Raw genomic sequence first — 22,122 nt, 5'->3', positions numbered from 1 at the left:
TGGTGCCTGCGCCTGCCATAATGAGGATCACTGATGGCCGCCCTACTAAGGCGGAAGCTCCAGCGGTGAAGAGTCGCGCGTTTCGGTTGGCTACCGAGGAGGCTCGGGCAGTGCCAGCTGTTGTGGCTGGTACATATTTATCTTCCTACTCTATATTGATTTGCATTGCTTATGTGTATGAGCTTTTTGTGCTCATGTATAGGGACCTTTTTGGTCAATGGTATGTCGACTTACATTCTATTCAACTCGGGTACTACCCAATCGTTTGTATCTCTTGCGCTTAGCAAGAAGTTTTGGGATGCACCGAGGACTTTGGATTTCCCACTTGAGGTTGAGATTACGGATGACCGCATTGTGAGTGTTGCGATGGTGTATCGAGACTGTGTCTTGAATGTGATTGGGGAGAGGTTTCGTGCTAATCTAGTCTTGATACAGTTGCGAGGGCTGAAGGTGATCGTCGGGATGGACTGGTTAGGGGCCAATAGGGCCATGATAGATTGTGAGCGCCAGATGGTGATGGTTCGAACTCTAAGTGGGGGAGAACTGGTTATTCATGGAGAGAAGGCCTCGTAGGGGCCAACCCTCTGTTCAACAGAGAGGGTTAGGAGACTTCTCCATCAGGGTTGTTTGGTATTTTTGGCGTACATCTCAGATACGAGGGTTGAGATTACAACAGATTTGGGTAGTGTGCCAGTTGTACGAGATTTTCAGGATGTATTTCCCGAAGAGTTTCCAGGGGTGCCTCCGGAGAGGCAGGTAGAGTTTCACATTGATTTGGTATCGGGTGCTGCTTTGATAGCCAAAGCACCGTACTGACTAGCTTCGCCCGAGATACAGGAGCTGTCTACGCAGCTTTAGGAGCTGCTAGACCGAGGGTTTATCCGTCCGAGTAGTTCCCCATCGGGAGCACTGATCGTGTTCATGAAAAAGAAGGACGGTTCATACAAGATGTATATTATTATCGGGAGCTGGACAAGTTAACGGTGAAAAACCGTTATCCGCTCCCGAGGATTGATGATTTGTTCGATCAGCTACAAGGTGGATCTTGGTTTTCCAAGATTGATCTTTGTTTGAGGTACCATCAGATTAGGATTCAGGATGAGGATATACCGAATACAACTTTCAACTTTCAGGACACGGTACAGGCACTATGAGTTTGTGGTGATGCCATTCGTGATGGGTTTTACACGAAATAACATCCTATGTGCTCATGCAAACCTTAAAGCTTGGATCTAGGATTCTCTATTGTACATGCAATTCATCCAAGACTTAAGAACTCTAGATCTAACATACATATGTTGAAATTTATCATATAAAACAGATCTAGATGATTACCTCTTCAACAATGGCTTGAATCTTCTTATCTTGGAGCTTAGAGTCACAAATGTCACTCCTCTAATGGCTTACAAACACCACACAAGAAGAGGATGATATTGGAGAGAGGGGAGAGGCACAATTTCGGCTATGAAGACTCTTAGGGTTCAAGTGGCCGAAAATTGGATGCCTTGGGGTCTTATTTATACTGGTGGTGCTAGGGTTTCAGCTAAAACCCTAATGGATAGCTTAGGCCTTAAGCACTCCAAGGAAGCTTCTGGAATAAGGCCCGTATGGCCGAAATTAGGATGGACACATCCCTAATTTCGTCCATGCCTAGTCCATGAGGCTCCTCAGCCCAATATTCAACTATAACACATTTGACAATTTAAGTCCCCGATATTTAATTAATGTCTTTTTGCCACAAAATTAATTCTTAATTAATTATTGGATAATATTAATTAAACTATATGATTTCTCCTTTTTAATATATAATTCATATAGTATATTAATAAACCATATTAACCTCTATATTCATAAATCACTCTATCAAGTTGCTTTCGGTGAAGGCAACCCAAAAGGACCATGCACAACCAGGTCAAGTACTTACCAAATATAGTTACAGGCTTAGACACTAATCCAACAATTCAGGCTCACCAATGCCCCAACAGAATTCATGGATCTCATGAACAGGGTGTGTAGACCGATGCTGGATCGGTCGCTAATCGTTTTCATTGATGATACCCTGGTATATTCTAAGACCAAGGAGTAGCACGAGCATGATCTGAGGGAGGTACTGGAGACACTGAGGACGTAAAGGCTATATGCCAAGTTCTCAAAGTGTGATTTCTGGTTGCGAGATGTGCATTTTTTTGGGCACATCATCAACCAGGAAGGTATTTTGGTTGATCCAGCCAAGGTTGAGGCAGTTATGCGGTGGGAAGTACCGAAGAATGCATATGAGATTCATAGCTTTTTGGGTTTAGAAGGTTATTATTGGAGATTCATCCAGGATTTATCCAAGATCATTGTGCCATTGACCCATTTGACTAAGAAGAATGTGACTTTCCGGTGGGGCCCAGACCAGCAGTCAACTTTTGAGACCTTGAGGTAGAGGTTATATGAGTCCCCGATTCTAGTACTACCTGAGGGGCTGGACGATTTGGTAGTATACTGTGATGCATCGATCTCATGGTTAGGGGCGGTACTAATGCAGAGGGGGCATGTGATCGCGTACACCTCGAGGTAGTTGAAGCCTCATGAGGCGAATTACACCACTCACGACCTGGAATTGGGGAAGGTGGTGTTTGCCCTGAAAATCTGGAGGCATTACTTCTATGGAGTGCGATGTACCATCTTTACTGACCATAAAGGTTTAAAGTATTTGATGGATTAGCAGAACCTCAGCATGCGACAAAGGAGGTGGTTGGATGTACTAAAGTATTATGACTGTGAGATCTTATACCACCTAAGGAAAGCCAATGTGGTGGCCGATGATTTGAGCCGCAAGACGATAGGTTCCCCAATTAGGAACGTTTGTATGAGGAGGAAAGTGATCACTCCATGTTGGATATGATCAAGGAGGCTCAAGTGGAGGGTCTGAAGAAATAAAATTGGAAGTTAGAGCGGATACAGGATCAGATTCCTTTGTTTGTCCAGGATGGTTAAGGTCTCTTGACCCAATGTGGCTGAGTGTGGGTTCTAGCATCTGGAGGAGTGAGATAAATCTAGGTTCTCTATACATCCAAGGGCTAAAAAAATGTATAGAGACCTATGACTGAGTTACCGGTGGCCCTGCATGAAGCGGGAGATCGCCTGGTTTGTGGAGCGGTGCTTGACCTTCCGGGAGGTCAAGGTCGAGCATTAGCGGCCTCATGGCAAGGTTCAACCGCTACCTATTCCCATGTGGAAGTGGGAAGAGATCACCATGGACTTCATTACGAAGTTACCGAGGACGACAAAGGGTGTTGATGCCATATGGGTTATTGTGGATATATTGACGAAGAGTTCCTAATTTATTCCGATCTCCAAGAGAATCTCCACGGAGAAACTAGTAGATATTTACGTGTAGGAGGTGGTGGTTAGGTACGGGGTGCCAGTGTCATTAGTCTCCGAGCGGGATGTTCGATTCACATCTAGATTTTTAAAGAAGTTCCATGTGGAGCTGGGCACTTAGTTGCATTTCAGCACGACATACCATCCCCATACAGATGGCCAGAGCGAGAGGACGATCCAGACACTCGAGGATATTCTTCGGGCTTGCGTGTTAGATTTTGGAGGAAGTTGGGATACATACCTCCTACTCGCAGAGTTTTCATATAACAATAGTTATCATGCTAGTATCAACCGACCTCCGTTTGAGATGTTGTATGGTCGGAGATGTAGGACCCTGGTTTGTTGGAGCGAGGTTGGACACTGAGGTAGTGCTCAAGACTACCGGGTTGATTCGGCAGGTGCGCGACCTACCGCGAGTCGCATAGAGTCGTCAGAAAAGTTATACTAACCGGCATCGATTGGATCTTGAGTTCCAGGTGGGGGACTTTGTGTTACTGAAAGTTTCGCCATGGAAGGGAGTCATCAGGTTCTGGAAGAGGGGCAAGTTAGGGCCCCGATGTATTGGTCCGTTCAGGATTATCGACCGGGTGGGCAAGATGGCTTAGTGTCCGGATTTGTCGGATGAGCTTAGCCAGATTCACAACACCTTCCATGTGTCTCAGCTTTGGAAGTGTGTTACTGATGAGGCTGTGGTTATATCTTTGGATGACATTCAGGTGGATGAGAGAATGAACTACATTGAGTGGCCCGTGGTGGTTTTGGATAGGAAAGTCAAGGTCCGTCATAATAAAGAGGTGAATCTAGTGAAGGTGCAATGGCAGCACCAAAGGGGCTCTGAATGGACATGGGAGCCGGAGGATGAGATGGGAGATCACTACCCGGATTTATTTGCATCAGCAGACTTCGAGGACGAAGTCTAGCTCAAGTAGGGGAGATTTGTAATGCTTGTTTCAGGTATCAAATTACTTTTCGAATTTTAGGGTTTTAGACTAGAACTCGGCGAATTGGGGAGCTCTAACTCGTCGAGTGAAGATCATTTATGGGACACGAAATTAAGGTCCTAATCGACGAGTTGGAAGGCCCCAACTTGAGGTTGACCTTCCATTAGCCTCCAAACCCTAAGAACGTCTGTGCTAAACCATTATCTCCATTTTCTTTCATATTGTGAGCTAGCGTGACTTTTTGAGCTTAAGAAGAAGAATATAATGAGAAGAAGGAGAAGATCCAACACTTCTCGCAAATGCCTACGAAAGAATATGAGAACACTATTTTATGTTCGTTTGTTTAACTAAACGAAAGAAAAATCTTGTTCACACTCATTCATATCAAATAAATGAACATAAATGAACTTCACATCAAACATTTCATAAATGTTTCGTCGAACATTCAATATGTTTACAAGCTTATGCTGGTGCAATTTCCTTGAGCATATCATGCAACTTCCTTGAACATAATACAATAAATTTTCCATACAAATCCAATATAGATTATCAAAAGCTATGCGTAGATATAGCTACCAAGCATGTAAACACAACAAAAAAAATCTAACAAAGTCCAATAAACATGTTGTCAAAAGGTATACTATTGAAACAAATTTTGTTAGACTTATAAGATACGAATTTTGCCTAGGGATAAGATTGATCCATTATTGGTGCCTACACAATTAGTAGACTAATGGTAGGACCAAATATCGAACTGTATCATGATCGGGAAATTTGGTAATAGGACCACTTAGGAAAAAATTAGAACATAAAATAGAAACACTAAATAACAAAATCTTTTATACAAATTCTTTCGTTGCATTCATTAATCATTTGCACAACATTCCATCAAAATAAAATCTCCACAAAATGAAGAAAGAATTGAAATGTATACACATATAGAATGTATGTGTATATAAGTAGATACATATACACAATGTAATCCAATTACCCCATACACCCATAAATCAACATCTCGACAAAAGCAGTCATAAAACCATAAGAACAGGAAACAAAGATTAATCATCAAACCCAACCATATAAAAGTCGCAGATGAATTTTATACAATCAACACACTTACATTACATTTTGAAAACTCCCCTCTTTGCTTTCCTTTTTCTTCTCTTTCTTGTGTCTTATGGTATTAAATATCGATCATCAATGGTGTGAAACCTCAATCTTCAACTCCATTGTTGACCTTAATTTCCAAAAGCCTCTCAACTGGTTGCCTGCATATTGGGCATCGATTTGTTTGGAACCTCAAAACTTTCGCACACCCATTGCACATACACTGAAACAGAATCAAAATGTGTATAAATTATGAACGATTTTACTTAATAAGTTGTTTTTAGATATAAAAATTCGATTTTTATCAACAATACCATATGTCGACATGGAAGAACTGTGGTGTCACGAGGTTCTGATAAACAGATAACACATTCTTTACAAGGATCATTCCCATCGTATTCACCACCATCGGCGGAATTCCCAATTCCATAGATCTCTTGTAACTCGTATCTGATTCCATTCACCCATAAGATTTGTTTCAACACTTTTACTTTGTATTCACCTTTATCGTTCTCAAATACGGCATCGGTTATTTGGGAATTAGTAACACCGGAATCTGGATTCGTGTTTTCCGACGACGAAGAAGAAGAAGAAGAAGAAGTCAGTGTCTGTGTCGCTTCTGCTTTCACTGCTAGAGGGTATACAGTTGTTTCGTTTCCTTTAGATAGTTCTGATTCCTCATACGTTGATAGGTCTATTCCTGTTCCTGTTTTTTGCCTAAATTTCTGACCTAAACCTTGTTGGAAGCTTACTGTTAATGGCGGAAGCGAGTCTTCTTTTGTAGTCGTCAAGTTACAGTCTTCGCCCTCTTTCGCGAAGAAGTATAGGGTGATGTTGCATGGAACAGTGGCGTCGAAGGTGAAGGAGACAAGGAATTTGCCAGGGTTTTCTTCATCGGCTTCGATTTTTAAAGTTTCTTTCTTGAGGTTGACATCGTTTCTTATGGTGACAGCTTTTTGATGATCGACATAAGGTGTAGGAAGGTGCATCACAGGCGTACATGGGTATCTCCCACCGACCCACGCCGTGGCGGCGGGGTCCATGGGCATACGTTGGTGTTGGTGGTGTGGTGGTGGCAACGGCGACGCTGGAAGTGGTGGTGGTGGGTAGTATGCTCCGGTTGGATACTGGTAATAGGGTGGAGGAGGGTTAGGGTATTGGGAAGTGTAAGGTGTGGCTGCGGCGTATACGTATCGATTGGCGATTTCCGGTTGGGGTGGTTGCTGGTGGTGGTGGGGATGATGATTCCCCCGCCTGCTGCTGCTTCCGCCGCCGTGCCTCCTCCGTCCATTGGAACTGTTACTTCCAACGTTACCCATGGTGGAAATTAAATTGAAAATCTTCCAATCACGACAAAATTGAGAACCAATGATCAAATTGTTAGCAAATTCGTGTGATTAAAATCTCAGATAACCCAATTTCTTAAAATGGGATGAAATTGAAAACTGTGGAAACAATAAACTCTGTTTGGACTGTTCTTCAAATAATCAAGAAACACCTAATAATAGCAAGATTAAGGGCTTGATATAAAGCAAAGGGAAAAATGATCAAATGGGTAAAGAATTATATAAGAAAGTATTAAAATTTAGGCACCGATTTTGTAGAAAACGAAAGGAGGATAGTGTGTGTTCAAGGTGTTTGTGTGTGAGAGAGCGTCTGTGTGTGGGGAACGAATAATATGATTATCGGTGGTTGCGTAAAGAAGACAACTCCACTCCGGAATAACAACTACACAATGATTTGATTAAAATTAGGTTTTCATCATTTTCTTGATATTTAAATCATTATTTTTATGAATCTTTATCATTTTTTATTTGTAAATTCAGTGACTTTGGGCATTCCATTAAACTTCTTTACATAAAATAAGATTCACCATTTCTTTTAGGAAACGTTTTAAAAGCGTGAATACAGGGTATTGGTTCCAATTAGGACACGAAGTAGAACAAGGGCCATAACCCTTGGCAAGGGACATGAGTCATAAATATGATGCTTAGGAGACATGAAACCGAAAGAGAGTGTCATAAAACACCAAAATAGAATGTCCAACATTATTTGACACTCAAAACAAAAGCAAAATCAAAATTATAACATATTTAGAATCCAAAACCAAATATAATGGGTGTGTTTGGTAAAAGTAGTTGTTAGCTGAAAGCGGGTAGCGGTTAGCTGGTAGCGGATAGCTGGTAGCGTGTAGCTGGTAGCTGGTAGCGGGAAGCTGTAGCTTTTATTTGTTATATGAATGTTTGGTAAAAGTAGCTGGAAGTTTTTGAAATATATAAAATTACATAAAAGGACAATTTATTAAAAATAAAAAATATATATAAATATATTTTTAAGGGTAATTATGGAAATTGATTTCAAAAGCTCCGGAGCGTTTTGTTAAAAGCTACATGAAGTAGCTTTTAGAATCGAAGCGTTTTGTTAAAACTAAAAGCTAAACGCTCGTACTGCCAAACGAAGCTTTTTGTTTAAATTAGAGCGTTTTGTCAAAAGCTAAAAGCTAGAAGTTCCCAAACGCTTCCAAAAGCTCCGTGCCAAACACGCCCAATAGATGATTGAATAACAAGAGTCAAGTAAGTTAAATAGAAATTTTTAGTTTAAAAAATCTTGATACATCTAATTGACATTCAATCGATTGAACTCAACTATGATGAGATGTCATATTGTTATATAAAAGATTTCAAAATGAAAGAAAACAGTTTTATTGAACTTTATAAAATTTAATATATAGTATGTGAATTAAATTGTAGAGTTATATATCACTCTAAGGAGTCTGACATAGTGTTGATCGTTTGTTATGAAATCCTTCAAAATGAAATTGATCCAAGTTCGAATTCTAGAAACTTTTGAAATGATATGTTGTTCAAAAAAATTAATAGTTACAAGAAAAGTGGAATGTGGGTTTTCATAATCCATTAAAGTTTATTGAATTGAATACCCTCTTTTTTTGACAATCTATTAGATTTCATTAAATTAAATACACTGTAAATGCCCTAAGATACTTAACACAAAATGTATGTAACATTTTCTTGTACCTAACTTTTAGTGTGCCACATATCTTTATGGAAATACTGTATGCCGTGGACATTTATTGATTGCTTATTTGATATTTTAATTTTTAATTTTTTAATTATTATTATTATTATTATTATTATTATTATTATTATTATTATGCATTCTCTTCGGTCGTCAATTGGTGAGAGGCATATCATAATTGTCGCCTTCAAGTAGATATTATGAGTTCACCGAAATATCAATAGGTGAGGGTTATATCATTGTCAACTTAAAGTAGATATTATTTGTTCATTAGTCAAATCCCTGTCAATTTATGTAAAGATGATGAAGAACAAAATTGGATGGATTGGAGTTTGGAATTTTTCGATTTGTTTTTTCTAGTTTGTTTGTTGAATTCTTTTGTCATTTCAAATGTGAATTCAAACTTCATCTATTGATGTCCATTTTGATTTGATTGGATATATCAATAAGACACTCAATTTCATACTAGATGTAACAGATTATTTATTGAAAAAAAATTACTTGTTCATCAGTTATTTTACCCATTCTTTGATATTCATCACATGATTTACATTTCCAATTTTAAATAGTTTTATTACAAGAAATAATAATTTATGATATTATAAATGATATTTAAAAAATATACTACAAAAGATACTATGCATAATAAAATAAATTGTCATAATTTAAACTAGATAGGTTACCCCCACTACGCGGGGGCCAGAAGCTTTCAATGTTGTTTCCGAATCGATAAATATGACAGACGTAGAAAGTGCAAGGATGACAAGCCCGGGCTTTGCCCCAGACCGTTTTGTTCATGTTTTTATGAAAAAATATAAAAGTTTTGACTGCAAGAACCAGAAGTGTCAAAATGGCTAAAGAATTAAAAAGGTAGGAATTAGCAAGTTTTTAGAAAAGGGATCAAAGTTGTCGAACCGTTAAAGTTATGTGGTCAAACTTTAAATATTAAAAGGTTCCTAAATAGGAAAGGGATCAAAGTTGTCAAACCGCTAAAGTTTTGTGGCCATACTTTAAATATTAAAAGGTTCCTAAAATAATATAAAAATATCGATTATTAGGATCAAAAGTGTCAAAATGACTAAAAAATGAGGACCAAAGTTGTCAGACTGTTAAATTTTTGTGACCAAACTTTAAATATTAAAAAGTTCTTAAATAGAAAAGGGATTAAAGTTGTCAAACCGTTAAAGTTTTGTGGCCAAACTTTAAATATTAAAAGGTTCCTAAAAAATGTAAAATTATCAATTACAATGACCAAAAGTGTCAAATGGCTAAAAAATGAGGACCAAAGTTGTCAAACCGTTAAAATTTTGTTGCCAAACTTTAAATATTAAAAGGTTCCTAAATAGAAAAGGGATCAAAGTTGTCAAACCGTTAAAGTTTTGTGGCCAAACTTTAAATATTAAAAGGTTCGTAAAAAATGTAAAAATATCGATTACAAGGAACAAAAGTGTCAAAATGACTAAAAAGTGAGGATCAAAGTTACTAAAGTATATGGACCAATTCTGCAAAAAAAACATAAAATCCAGGAACTAAATAGACAAAAATTATGAAATTTTACTATTCATAAGAAACAATTTCCATAATATATATATAATAATAATTATCAAAAAATATTTATAGAAAGTTCATTTGGTCACTTTTTGGGTTAAATACATGTAGCAATAATGTATTTTTTTTTCTTTTCTTGTTTACCTTTTTATAGCATTGTTTTTTTACATTTTTATTAGTATATGACAGTACTTGTAAATTATTTACTTATCATACTATTGTATTTAAAATCAGCCCATTAACGCAATGGGTAACCGGTTATTAGAGGTGAGTAAAAACCGCACTGCAATTAAAATTAACCGTAAAAATCTCATATACCGCAACTGATAAACCACAACCGCAATAAAAACAGATTGTGAGGTTTTCTATTTTTCAAAAACCGCAAATTTGTGATGTGATGTGGTTTTTAGTTTTCAAAAACCACAAAAAAACCGCACCGTACCGCATATATTATATACAATTTTTTTATTAATTATTAATATATTAAATATTAAAAATAAAATAAGTTTCATGGATGAAAGAAAAATAAAATTCTAGAAGACAAAAGTGTTGATTTTTTGTTATTTTTAACTATAGAAAATGGTGAAATTTTATAATTTTAAGATATTTATTGTTAATTACTAGTGATTTCACGTTTTTAAGATATTATCTGTTTATGATTTAAGTTAATTGTCTTTATCATATTCTTTTTTTATTATTATTACAAGTAATATGTTTGAACTCTTAAAACCGTTTGAACTCTAAACTGTGGTTAAAAACCACACAAAATAACCGCATCAAATATATGCGGTTAATAACCGAAACTAAAAAAAACCACACCGCAAAAATAACTGTCTAACTGTACCGCAAAAATAACCACACCAAGTGGTTTTGAAAATAGATTAACCGCATTTGCGGTTAGTGATGATGTTTTGACCAATAATCGCACCGAACCGTATTGCGCTCACCTAGCGCTTACATCATATTGAATAGACCATCTCATTATTTGTATTACCGACGTCACACATCTAAAGATAATATGACTATTAAATATAAAACACTTAGGCCAATAGGTATCGAGTATAGAAACATACATTGTATAAATAATAATATTTTAAAGAGGAAATTAAACGTTTGGTCTAATATGATATATCCTAATTCACACTATTTGTCATACTTTGGTTTTCAGAACTTAGCAGGTCATGTGGTTTCATGACGTTGCATTGGACGCCCCTCAACTTAACTTTCGTTTATTTCTACCGTTAAACGCGAGTGAAAAGATCAATATAACTTGTTTTAGTTTCATTGTTTTATTGCCATTGATATAACCTATTACCTATGGATCAATTCTGTAACTCTTGAAAGAAAAACCCTAAATTTGTCATCGTTAGTGAGCTTAAACTCGAAACCTTGAATAACAAGACCAGTCTTCCAATCCCTCCGTTCACCTCCACCACACTCAACTTTGTTCACCTCCGCCATACTAAACTCAACTCTGGTTGGCACTCAAACCCATAAGCTTTCGATGCTCTTTTGAACATAAGAAGAGCAACATAAGTTGTATTAGGGGAAATGATTGAAGTATTGATTTTGCTAATGGTATCAATCAAACTCACATAGACAAGGTTTGGCTACCTATATGAATCTCTAATTTGAGATGTGAAAACTAGAATAAAATCCTTACATATGGTCTAATAATCAATTTAATCATTGTATCTTTTTTTATTCAATTAAGTCCCAAAACCGATAATTGTACTGAATTTAACCATTTTACCCGGTCAGCATGTTATCTAACTTTCAAAATAACATTTTTGGATCAATTTACAAAATTTATTACAAATTTGCTCCAAAATTTATACTTTTGACCCAAATTTTAAATTTTATTACAAATTTAATCCAAAATTTACCCTTTTGGCCCAAATTTTAAAATTTTGTTATGAATTCATCATAACTTTAGTTGTTTTTACAACTTTTTTTCTCAAAATTTATTTCGAATATGTTTTTTCTTTATAAAATCATATTTATACAAAAAAGAACATATTTTTATATAAAATGTCTTATATTTTCTATATAAAAACTTTTTAAAAAAAACTTTTTTGTATACATAATAATTATTTATAAAAATAAGTATTTATTAAGTACATAAATATATACACATCCGTTTTTATAAAAAAAATATACAAACATGTATTTTACAAAAAAAATGTATACAAACACCTATTTTATTATAAATAACATTTGTATGCAAACACATATTTATATAAAAAAAATGTAAAAAAAAAAACCTATTTCATAGTAAATGTATACGTTTCTTTTGTAAAAAACATATTTATAAGTAGTACATGTATTCTTCCCAAAAATATATAAAAGGGGTTCGTAACACTCACCTTAACGTGTGGTTATCGATTTGTTTCGAATTTTTGATGCGAGAAACCGAGGTGTGTTGCTTCTAAACGAACCGTCGGGACTAATTTAGTTACCTATTTAACCAAATGATATATTTGGTATTAATTATTAAGTATGGGGTTGGTTTGGTAAAATAAGCAATAGTTAGGATTTAAATTATAATCATATTCCAAGAAAGTGACAAAAATGGTTTATTTAAATTCCAGGTTTGAGTTTTAGACTTATATGTTGTAACGCCCGTACATCCGGGCTAGTCAATTTAGAGATAACAGGGGTCGAAAATGACTTTTCGGCAAAATACTTATCTGTTGTAACGCCAAGTTGTAGAATATATCTCAAGGGTTTCGTACATATAAAGAGCGCCAAAATTCGAGTTATAATGAAGAAGTTATGACCCGTCGAAGTTTCGCGACGAAACCGGCACAACACCGAGAAAAAGTAAATAGTGAATTTACGATAGAGCGACTTTTAGCCTTAGTGATCTAAATGAAAGTCGTAGAATATGTTAACCTGAGAGCGTCCATAAAAAGAACCCCATCCCCCCCCCCCCCCCCCCCCCAAAAAAAAAAAAAAAAAAAAAAAAAAGCCTAGGGAATCCCCTAGCACGAGGCGGAAGCCCCGGAGCACCCGATGGCTACGAAAAGAAGAGCCTGCGGCTCAAAAACTCTGCTTCGACGGAGCTCAGTTTTGAGAAAAACCCGCTGTAAGTGAGCTAGCCCAACCTATCTTTAGTATAGCTTATGATTCAATATAGTAATGTTATTAGGACCTTATAATAAATATTTGGGCTATTATTATGAGTTATATAAGTGTGTCGTTATAATATATTTTTAACCACTAGTGGTACGGGGAATTTGGTTTAAAGGGCCGCATAGGGTTGTTGGATTTTAGAAGTGTTATACGCCAAAATGGTCTTGCCCTCTGGTGTTTTATGTCTGGCCCCTGTCTGTACATAGTGGGTGAAGAGTATTGTTTAAACGCTTATATAATAGTAATAATAGTTAGACTATTAATTAGTCTCAACGAATATTAGACTAAACTCTAGTGGTAATGATACTAGGTTTTGTCAAAGGAAAATTGTTTTGAGATAACGAAGTGTTGTCCAAGTATCGATTCACCACTTTTTCAAGTGAGTGCATAGTTACTTTCATCTTACACATAGATATGAAGTATTTAATATATAATACGTATTGTGAGTGCATAGTTACTTTCATCTTACACATAAATATGAAGTATTTTATATGAACTACGTGCTATGTGTTCATATTACTTGAATACTTGTTATTTATGCTGAATGAACGATTTTATATATGTTTTAAATGATTTAAATTGTATACGTATTTTATATCTACAAAATGTGTTGGGTAAAACATGGGTAGATTAAAGATAAGATAAATAATGAGCGATGAGAGATAATATGAATGATGAGGGATGATATATAAGTGGTAACATATGGTGAGAAGCGATGACCTAAGCGATGAGCCAAAACGATGACCTAAGCGATGGCCTCGTCATCTAGCGGAGTATGGATGACAACCATGGACTATTCTAGACAGTCCAGTGGAACATTAGCAGGCTCGTAACCTCTAGGTGTTGTGAACGATGTGTTCACCGGTGTACTCTAAAAACCCATTGACATGTATTGCGAGTGGATTCTCGAAAACAATACCGTCGATAAACGAGATTACCATGACAACTATGGATTTAGTGCCTATTGAGCAAACCCTGACAACGATAGATTTTGTGCCTATTCCTTAGGATAATCCTTAGGAAATAATGAACGAGGAATAGCTAATTCTTAGGGTAAATCCTTAAGAGTAAAGAAGATAATGGAGATGGGTAATTGGGTTAACTGTTTAATGATTAAACATAATAATTATATTATTGTGGGTTGAAAACCCTATGTACTCACTAGGTTTCCCAACCTGACCCACTCCAGCTTATTTGTATCATAGGTGTCGATACAAAGCTACTTTGTACTGAGAGATTTAAAAGATATGTAGATCACTAGTGTAAATAAATGTAAGTTCTATTTATGCTTATGTCCCTGTATTGACGATGACATCCCAAGATTTTAAAATTAATAAAAATACTTTTCTTCGGAAATGCATTGATAACGTAATTATCATGTTTTACTGGGAACAAATTCCGCAACATTTTTGTTAAAAGAGGTACTCTGATTTTTATAAAGCATGAACAAAATCGGTCTTTTCTGGCCGTGAAATGAGGATGTCACATCTATCGACATTTTCTGTAAATGGTTAACATATAATGGAAGTTGAGACTTCGGGATCTGTTTTGAAAACATTTGGATGTTTGGGATGAGAATTCAAGCCCTGGGATGTTACTGAATGTGAATGTGATTGGACGCGAATGGATGTGATTGGGTGGGAATGGGTGTTGGATGCTAATGAGTGCGATCAGATGCAAATGATCATAATGGCTCATAGCCTGGTGTAAGACTTTAACTGTGAGTGAGTGCGAAAGGGAGTTGGCTGCAAATCGATGTGATCAGATGCGAATGATCACAATGGTTCGCATCCTAGTATAATTCTGTAAGTGTTAGTGGGTGCGAAAGGGAGCTCGATGTGAAGTGTAAGTCTTTAAGTGTTAGTGAGTGTAAACGGGAGTTGGGTGTGAATGAGTGTGAAAGTTGGTTTCATGGATGTGAAACCATATAAATGCGAAAGTTGCATGGATGCGAATAGGAATTTTTTTGTGAAGAAATTTTAAGGGAGGGGCCAAACTAATTATTTTGTAATGAAGTTTGGGGTCTTTTGGATTTTTTTTTTTTGTAAAATGTTTTCGAGAGAGGGTAGGTTTTGGACATCTTAAAATGAAGTTTGAACCAGAGGTAATCATCTCCTGTTTGCTCGTCGTTCATGTAAATCCCACAAAAGAATAAATAAACGATTTTTTGGCTTGCATTATGAAAAAAAGTAACACACAAATAAAATTAAATGGTAGTGGTGGAGTATTCACAAAGCAGCGACATCTACAACATGAGGTGGTGGCAGCTAGCAATGAAGGGTGGCGGTGGGTGACCGTGAACTCCGATAGTGTCCTGGCAGGTTTCTTGCTCCTTTTGGCAACATATCGATGACAGGGAGAGATGGACGGGTGTGACATCCCCCAATTTCTCGGTCACAAAAGACCGATTTAGTTTATTCCTTTGAAATAAAATCAGAGTAATCTCTACGATAAAAATATGTGGAATTTGTGTAACATACACATTCAGTTATCGTGTTATAAAATTTTAAAAGTGAATAATATAATGAAATATTATATGAATTCGAGCTTTGAGTTCTAACAATATATTTTTTACAAGAATTAAAGTAAAACTATGTTTAGAATCATTTGAAATGTATTGGAAGTCTTATGAGATTCCACTCAAATGTCAGTTATTGAAATTAATGAAAATATGAAGTTGGAAATAAGTGAAAATAATGTTAATGAAAGTTGTAAAGAATCTCATTAGAAACATTTAGGTAAAAACCTCATCGGAATCCGAGTTATAACGAGGAATTTATGGCTTATTGAAGTTTCGCGACAGAACCGACACGAAGTCGTATGACATAGAAAGTGAGTTTTCGATAAACTACTTTTTAGCCCTTATGATCTAAATGAAAATTGTAGTGCTCGTTAAACCGATAATTTTCATAAAACGAACGTCAAAATTTGACTTCGTATGAGGACGTTATGATTTTTCTAAGTTTCGGTATAACAGTAGACAACTAAAAACTTGAAATAAAGATTGAGTGATTTTTAACCGACACAACCTAAACAAGAATCGAAGGTCTCGTGAATAGTAATATAACGGTAAAAAGACATACCAATACAAACGTCGGATGAAGAAGTGATGAATTTTTAACGGACTTTTCCTGTTCCGGCCTGTTAAAAATATATAACTTTAAAAATAAATTCAAAATTAGCCGACAGAGTCTAAACAAAAGTTGTAGAGCATAATCTCACTCACGCATGGATATAAAGAACGTCAAAAATGGAGTTTGTATACGAAAGATACGGATTTTTGAAGTTTATGGCATAAATTACGAGAATGGTCCGAAAAGTACGCCCAACGAATTAGACCTGATGAACACGTATCATACATTCATGACACGTCTGAGGCTCGGGTTCCGAACTGTCGACACCTCACAGGTATGCCCCGCGTACGAGGGGTATGCCCTGCTTAGCGAACGCCCCACGTTCTCGCAGGTACGCCCAGCGTACGAGGGCCAAGCCTCCTACTATAAATAGAAACCGAAGACTTACAGATTTATGTTACAAAATCTATTCTCTCTTAGTCTTTACTTCTTCTCTAGCCCACTTTTAACCCCGTGAAGTCCCAGTATCATCCCCAACGCCGGAAGCAAGTCTCGACGCTACAAAGTTCCTGAGAAAATCGTATTTTCTAGCCGAAACTCTGCCCGAGTAAGGCCGGTTTTCAACTAAAATTCCCGGTATTATAACAGAAAGTCATATTTAGAGTCGAAGTGTTGCCCAAATTAATCCCCGGTTATTTCACAGTGAGTTCAATATATAGGAACAATTATATGTTATGTGTTGCATATGCTATGTGCTTTTCCATGTTATCATCTCGTGTTATTATTTATGCTATTTTGATAGCAAAGTTGTACCTTTGGCCATGTGATGAGTGAAAGGACTAAGATTCACTGTGGTATTGGTATGTAGCCTCTGGCCGTGTAGAGCATGTCTTGCAAGAGAATGACTTCTACCCCAATGGCATTGGTAGAAGGTTACATAGGGTTGATAGCCTGAAATCTACCAAAATGTTTAATCAGAAAGTGTATGTCTTCTGTGCCATTTGGGCCGAATCTTTATTGATGTATATCAAGTATGAAAATTGTTAAGTCTCATTGATTGTATATCTTTGAATCAAATCATTTATTGATATGGAAAGCTTGCCGCTTGATTCACATATGCCTTTGTTGTTCCTTGTTCCTCTTTGCTTCTGCCATATTGAAGTATATATATGGCATAACATTATATTGTATCTATTATTGAACTTACTAAGCGTTACCAGTTACCCCTCTCAGTGTTTAACAATTGCAGGTAATAAGAATCTAGTATAGTCATATATTGTTGGAAGATTTTAGAATTGTTTATACTATTACTTTTGTACTTGGGTTTATGTATGTATATAAATAATAGATTCTTGGGTAGTTATGTAATATACTAAAAGTTAGTCGGTTTGTATCCAGTCTTTTGTAATCAAATTATCAATGTAAAATATGATTTATGAATATGCATGTAGCATGTTTTAGAGTAACAATATTGTGAAGTATGAAAGTTTGGGCCTTTCAGAAATATGAAATTTAGGGTTCTTCCAATCATGGTATCAGAGCAATAGTTTAAGTGAACTAAATACCACAGATTGGTATTTAGACTTAAACTGTGGGAAGTTCAAATATGAATGGATTCATAGTAAGTATATGGATACAAACCATAGGAAAGACTTAAGTGGGTTATTGGGTAGTGATAAACCCTTATATTCTAAAATATTAAGTTACTCCAAAATTTTCAGAAAATTAGTTTAATTGAACTAGGAATTTTGAGAATTTCTAGACTTAAACATGGATTGTTAAGTGATGATGATACGATATGTATCTGGTATACTTTAGGTTGAATACCTAATGGACACAAGCACTAGAATATTAAGAGGAGATATGTCTTATATTCTAATATGTGTTAAATGATAAATAAATATAGCATGCTTTAGGTTGCTTAACTATATTGCTATTATTTGAGAAAGTTTAAGGTCTATTGCCGACCTTGGTTTAGAAGAGAAAATTTTATGTTCAGTATTCTAAGAATTTTCGTATTTTAATTGATTCAAAACTTTTGAAGTGATAAGAAGACTTACGATAATTAACGTTGATAACTTCATAAAATAAACGATCGAGGGATATCGTAAAATAATATTTATCAAGTGATATCGTAAATATTGTATTAATACCTATAGAGTGGTATTGTACATTGAAAGTATGTTTGATGAAATAATAACATCTTTAGAAGAATGATGTGCATTTGAAACACATTTGGGTGAGATAAATGTGTTGGTGGAATCTATGAAGTTGTTCCACTGCTATCCAGATTGAAGCAGTGATTAGTTATAGAGTCAGAAGGACCGAAGTTGGTGATCAATACTTTGCAGTGTCGCAATTGATGTCATGCAAAATTTAGAAGAATTAAATGAAGATAAAAGGAAAGGCTAATGAAGTTTTCAGACTCAATAGGCCAAGACTTTGCCTAAACATTGTGATGTAGTATGTAGTTCAAGTAGTAAACTTATACATGATGTTCAGACTTAGTATTTAATGATACCGAGTGACGATTGACTTCTATCACATACTTATGGAGGTTCCATTGTGTGTTAAGCCGACTTTAACATACATGATTAGGATGGTGAATTAAGTCATTTAGTGAAAAAAAAAAGGCTAAGTAACTTACTTGTCTAAGTAAGGTAGAATGCTTAGTTGAAGAAGGAATACAAACATGAGAAGAAGAATTACTCATATACAGGAATGACGATATCATGGAAGGGTAATAAAATGAACAAATATACATGATGACTTGCATGAGTTAGAAGATGATGCAGGTAGATGGAAACCGTTTGTCTCCACACTGCTGGAATAAATTTTGGTGTAGTGTGTCTTGCAGAATAGACACTACCCAAGAAAGAATTTATATGAAGAATTGGAAGTAAAATTTCTATCGACCTATGAAAAAGTATTAGAATATGCTAGATTGAGCATATTCATTAAAAGGATTCTAGAAGACGAGTACACACAATCCAAGATATGTTTGATAGAAATGTGAAATCCCTAGTTGAGTTTAGGAGAAACTGTCGTATGTACTTGTTTGAACATATTCATGTGTGATAAGTCGTTTTGTGAAAACTTTTGAATGGTGACTTGGAAAACTGCAAGATAATACTTGGGACAAGTATGAGTAGGTGTGAATAATAGTAGAGTGCTATACTTCTTGTAAAGTCTCATATCTAGGAACCAACTAGTGATCAAACAATTAGAAAAAAGAATAGTGAAGAAGAAAGAAATTAACTCAAGCAATGCACACGATTTTATAAGCTGGGCCGCAAACCGTCTAGTATACCTTGATAACACTCACATACGTCAACCATAGACTGACACTGAAAGACTCTATATATAAGGGAGTTTGGTCGTACATGGGTTTACGACCATAAACCTGTGTACGACCGTACACATGATATTTGACCATACAAACAACCCTAACCATACATACAACCCTGACCGTACACACAAAACATGACCATTAACCCACTAAGACCTATACAGATGATTGCCTAGCCCAAACCACAAAGGCAAGACCTTTCAGCCCCCCTGGTTTGAGGCTAGCATTGACTCAGTCTTTTTCAATGATAAGCACATCAGATCCCCTGGCACCAAGCCACATATCCTTCTGTATGATCTCAACAACCATTACAATGTATTCTTTAGTTGTATTCTCAAAAATATCTTCAGCAACTTTGATTTGATGTTGAGCCAGCTGGTGAATATCCCACTTTCCAAATTGAAATAGATCTTTTTTGTCAAATAAGCGAAGAACCATCTGGAAATTTGATGACAACGGAAGCTATGGTTTCATCATAAACCTAGTAGAGCTTATTTCTTAGAGACCCATCGCAAAAATTATGTAAAATAGGAATCTGTCTCACTTGATTTGTAGGTGGCCACATTACCGTCTTGAAAGGTTTGTTAGTTTTTGGATCAAGTATATCAGGGAATTGCTTGAGGATGGACTTAGCAGTCTTCATGACAGTAAATCCCTTCTTTACTTGATTTTCCAGATAAAGCTTAAAGTGAGTTGCTCGTGGATCATTTGATGGATTATCAAATGGATCATTAGCAAGCTTAAAAAGGTTAACCCTTGTCCATGAGCTGAAATCATGAAAGTCTTTGTAATACTCCACACTTGAACTTTTACGCTTCATAATCCACATATTTAGTTTGTCATGAAAACCCCATGAGACAATCCCTGATCAATCACCGTACTTGTGTCCAAATCGTTTCTATTTAAGACCCGTTACATTGATTTTGGGTTGATTTCCAGGAGCATTTTGGTCTGAACTCCTTTTGAATAGCAGTTTCCGTTTCTTAGCGGATTTAGCCAATTTAGCATGTTTTAACGAGACAATGTGAGGAGCTTGAATTGGTTATGTTTCAAATCGATTGACTACTTGAGTTCTTCTCACAACGGGCGGGTCAATAGGGGGGGGGGGGGGGTTCTTGAGAGGACTGACCAACTTAGAACTCTTCAACTGATGACTTGAACTTGTCTCCAAGTTCCTCTGCTAATTTTCTTTTCAAATCATAGTAACATGCATTCAGAGTCCCGAGATGTGTTTGTAGATTTGAAATTTGTTTTGACTTCTGAGAATTATTTGCCTCAAGATCAGTGATTCGAGAATCATGATGTCCTATTAGGATGTCCTTCTTAATGTTTTTCTGATTTAGAATACAAATTGCTTCTCTGAGCTTGGACACTAAAGGGTTGTCATCCTTTGAATGGCCTTCCTCAATAAATATTCATTTTGCATGAGAGGAAGGCTCTGAACTTTGTTGTTGTGCCCAGTGCATTACAAGCCTCTCAGAGGCAGCTTCATGCAAATACCTTGGTGGAGACGATCCTTGAGCAGTAGATGAACCACCCATTTCAAATACCGTGCTTGGGCCTTCCTGGATTGGAATGTGTGATGCGTCAATAGTTGTTGTGGTGGTTGATTGAGTTGGTGGAGCTTGTTCCACTATCAGTACTCTCGGCCTTGGGTCATTCTTCTCCTTTTTAGCGGAGGCAGGGAGGTTTGAGTTGTTAAAATGTCACTCACAGATGGCACAGTAGTTGGAATTGCACCAGCAAGGGGATGAATCCCTGAAGTTGCATCCATATGACTTGATGTATCAACCATCTGCTTTGAAGTAGGAGACAGAATTTCTTGAACGTCTTCAGGGTCCCTTATCTCCCTTGCTTGTTGAACAACATCATTGATATTGTCAAAGAAAGTATCGAGGTCTGCAGCTGATAGGAAATTCTCATTGTTAAGATTCAAAGGAATGTCATCATTATCGAAACCTGAAAGATCAATATCATTAAAAGAATCACTCTCATCATCCTCAACATCTTCCATCAAGCTTTCACTAAAATCACTTTGAACTTGAACGGATGTCAAATCATGTACCTCGGTCACGATTGTGACCGTAGGAGCTCTATCTTCCTCATATTCACGCTCTGAGGCTGAGATGACAATATCCTCAGTTTATGTAGGGCTTGTAGGGCTTGAGAAATCGTCAGAACCAGAACCATCACCTAATTCAGCAAAATTACCAAACTTTACTAATGGATATTTTCCTTCAAATGTAAATTTTCCTTTCCGGATCTGGTTCATAAGACCAAAAGCGCTAGAACCAATGGATTTGATGTCTAAAGCTTCTCCACTTCTCTCAATCTCTGGATGTTTGAAGTTGAAGATTAATTGAAGAAACCTTGGATACATAAGAAACGTATCCCTTGATTTTCCTTCAATGTTCACAATCATCTCATTCAAAATAAACCTTGAATAGTTGAAATCCATTCCTGAAGCAAATGCTGTGATAGCGCCAGTGTTGAGTAGAGAAATTTCATCAGCTCCTGATTTTCGACCAGAGATACAACTCACAAATACATGAGCTAAAAATCT

The 22,122-nt window shown here is 36.3% G+C and overlaps 1 protein-coding gene across 1 annotated transcript; it reads right to left on the bottom strand.

Moving 5' to 3' along the window:
• Window positions 1–5,198: 5,198 nt before the first annotated feature.
• On the bottom strand, window positions 5,199–7,163 carry LOC145001021 (putative E3 ubiquitin-protein ligase LUL2). The gene is made up of 2 exons (XM_078960339.1): window positions 5,732–7,163; window positions 5,199–5,640 (listed from the first exon to the last, which is right to left on the bottom strand). Exons 1-2 carry the CDS (start codon window positions 6,734–6,736, stop codon window positions 5,524–5,526), a joined length of 1,122 nt encoding a protein of 373 aa, XP_078816465.1. The 5' UTR covers window positions 6,737–7,163; the 3' UTR covers window positions 5,199–5,523.
• Between the last annotated feature and the right edge of the window lie 14,959 nt (window positions 7,164–22,122).

The sequence above is a fragment of the Lactuca saligna genome, chromosome 6 (genome assembly GCF_052625555.1).
Source record: "Lactuca saligna cultivar CGN05327 chromosome 6, ASM5262555v1, whole genome shotgun sequence".
In the NCBI taxonomy this organism is placed as follows: Eukaryota; Viridiplantae; Streptophyta; class Magnoliopsida; order Asterales; family Asteraceae; genus Lactuca; species Lactuca saligna.
Note: the sequence above shows the minus strand (reverse complement) of the source record. Positions and strands in the feature narration are given on the sequence as shown.

What these genes read in the sequence shown, in the direction of transcription:
- LOC145001021 (XM_078960339.1), bottom strand. Translation starts at nt 6,736, where the DNA reads ATGGGTAACGTTGGAAGTAACAGTTCCAATGGACGGAGGAGGCACGGC. An exon ending in TTCTTCCATGTCGACATATG is followed by an intron (nt 5,641 to 5,731) that starts GTATTGTTGATA and finishes ATTCTGTTTCAG; the next exon opens with TGTATGTGCAATGGGTGTGC.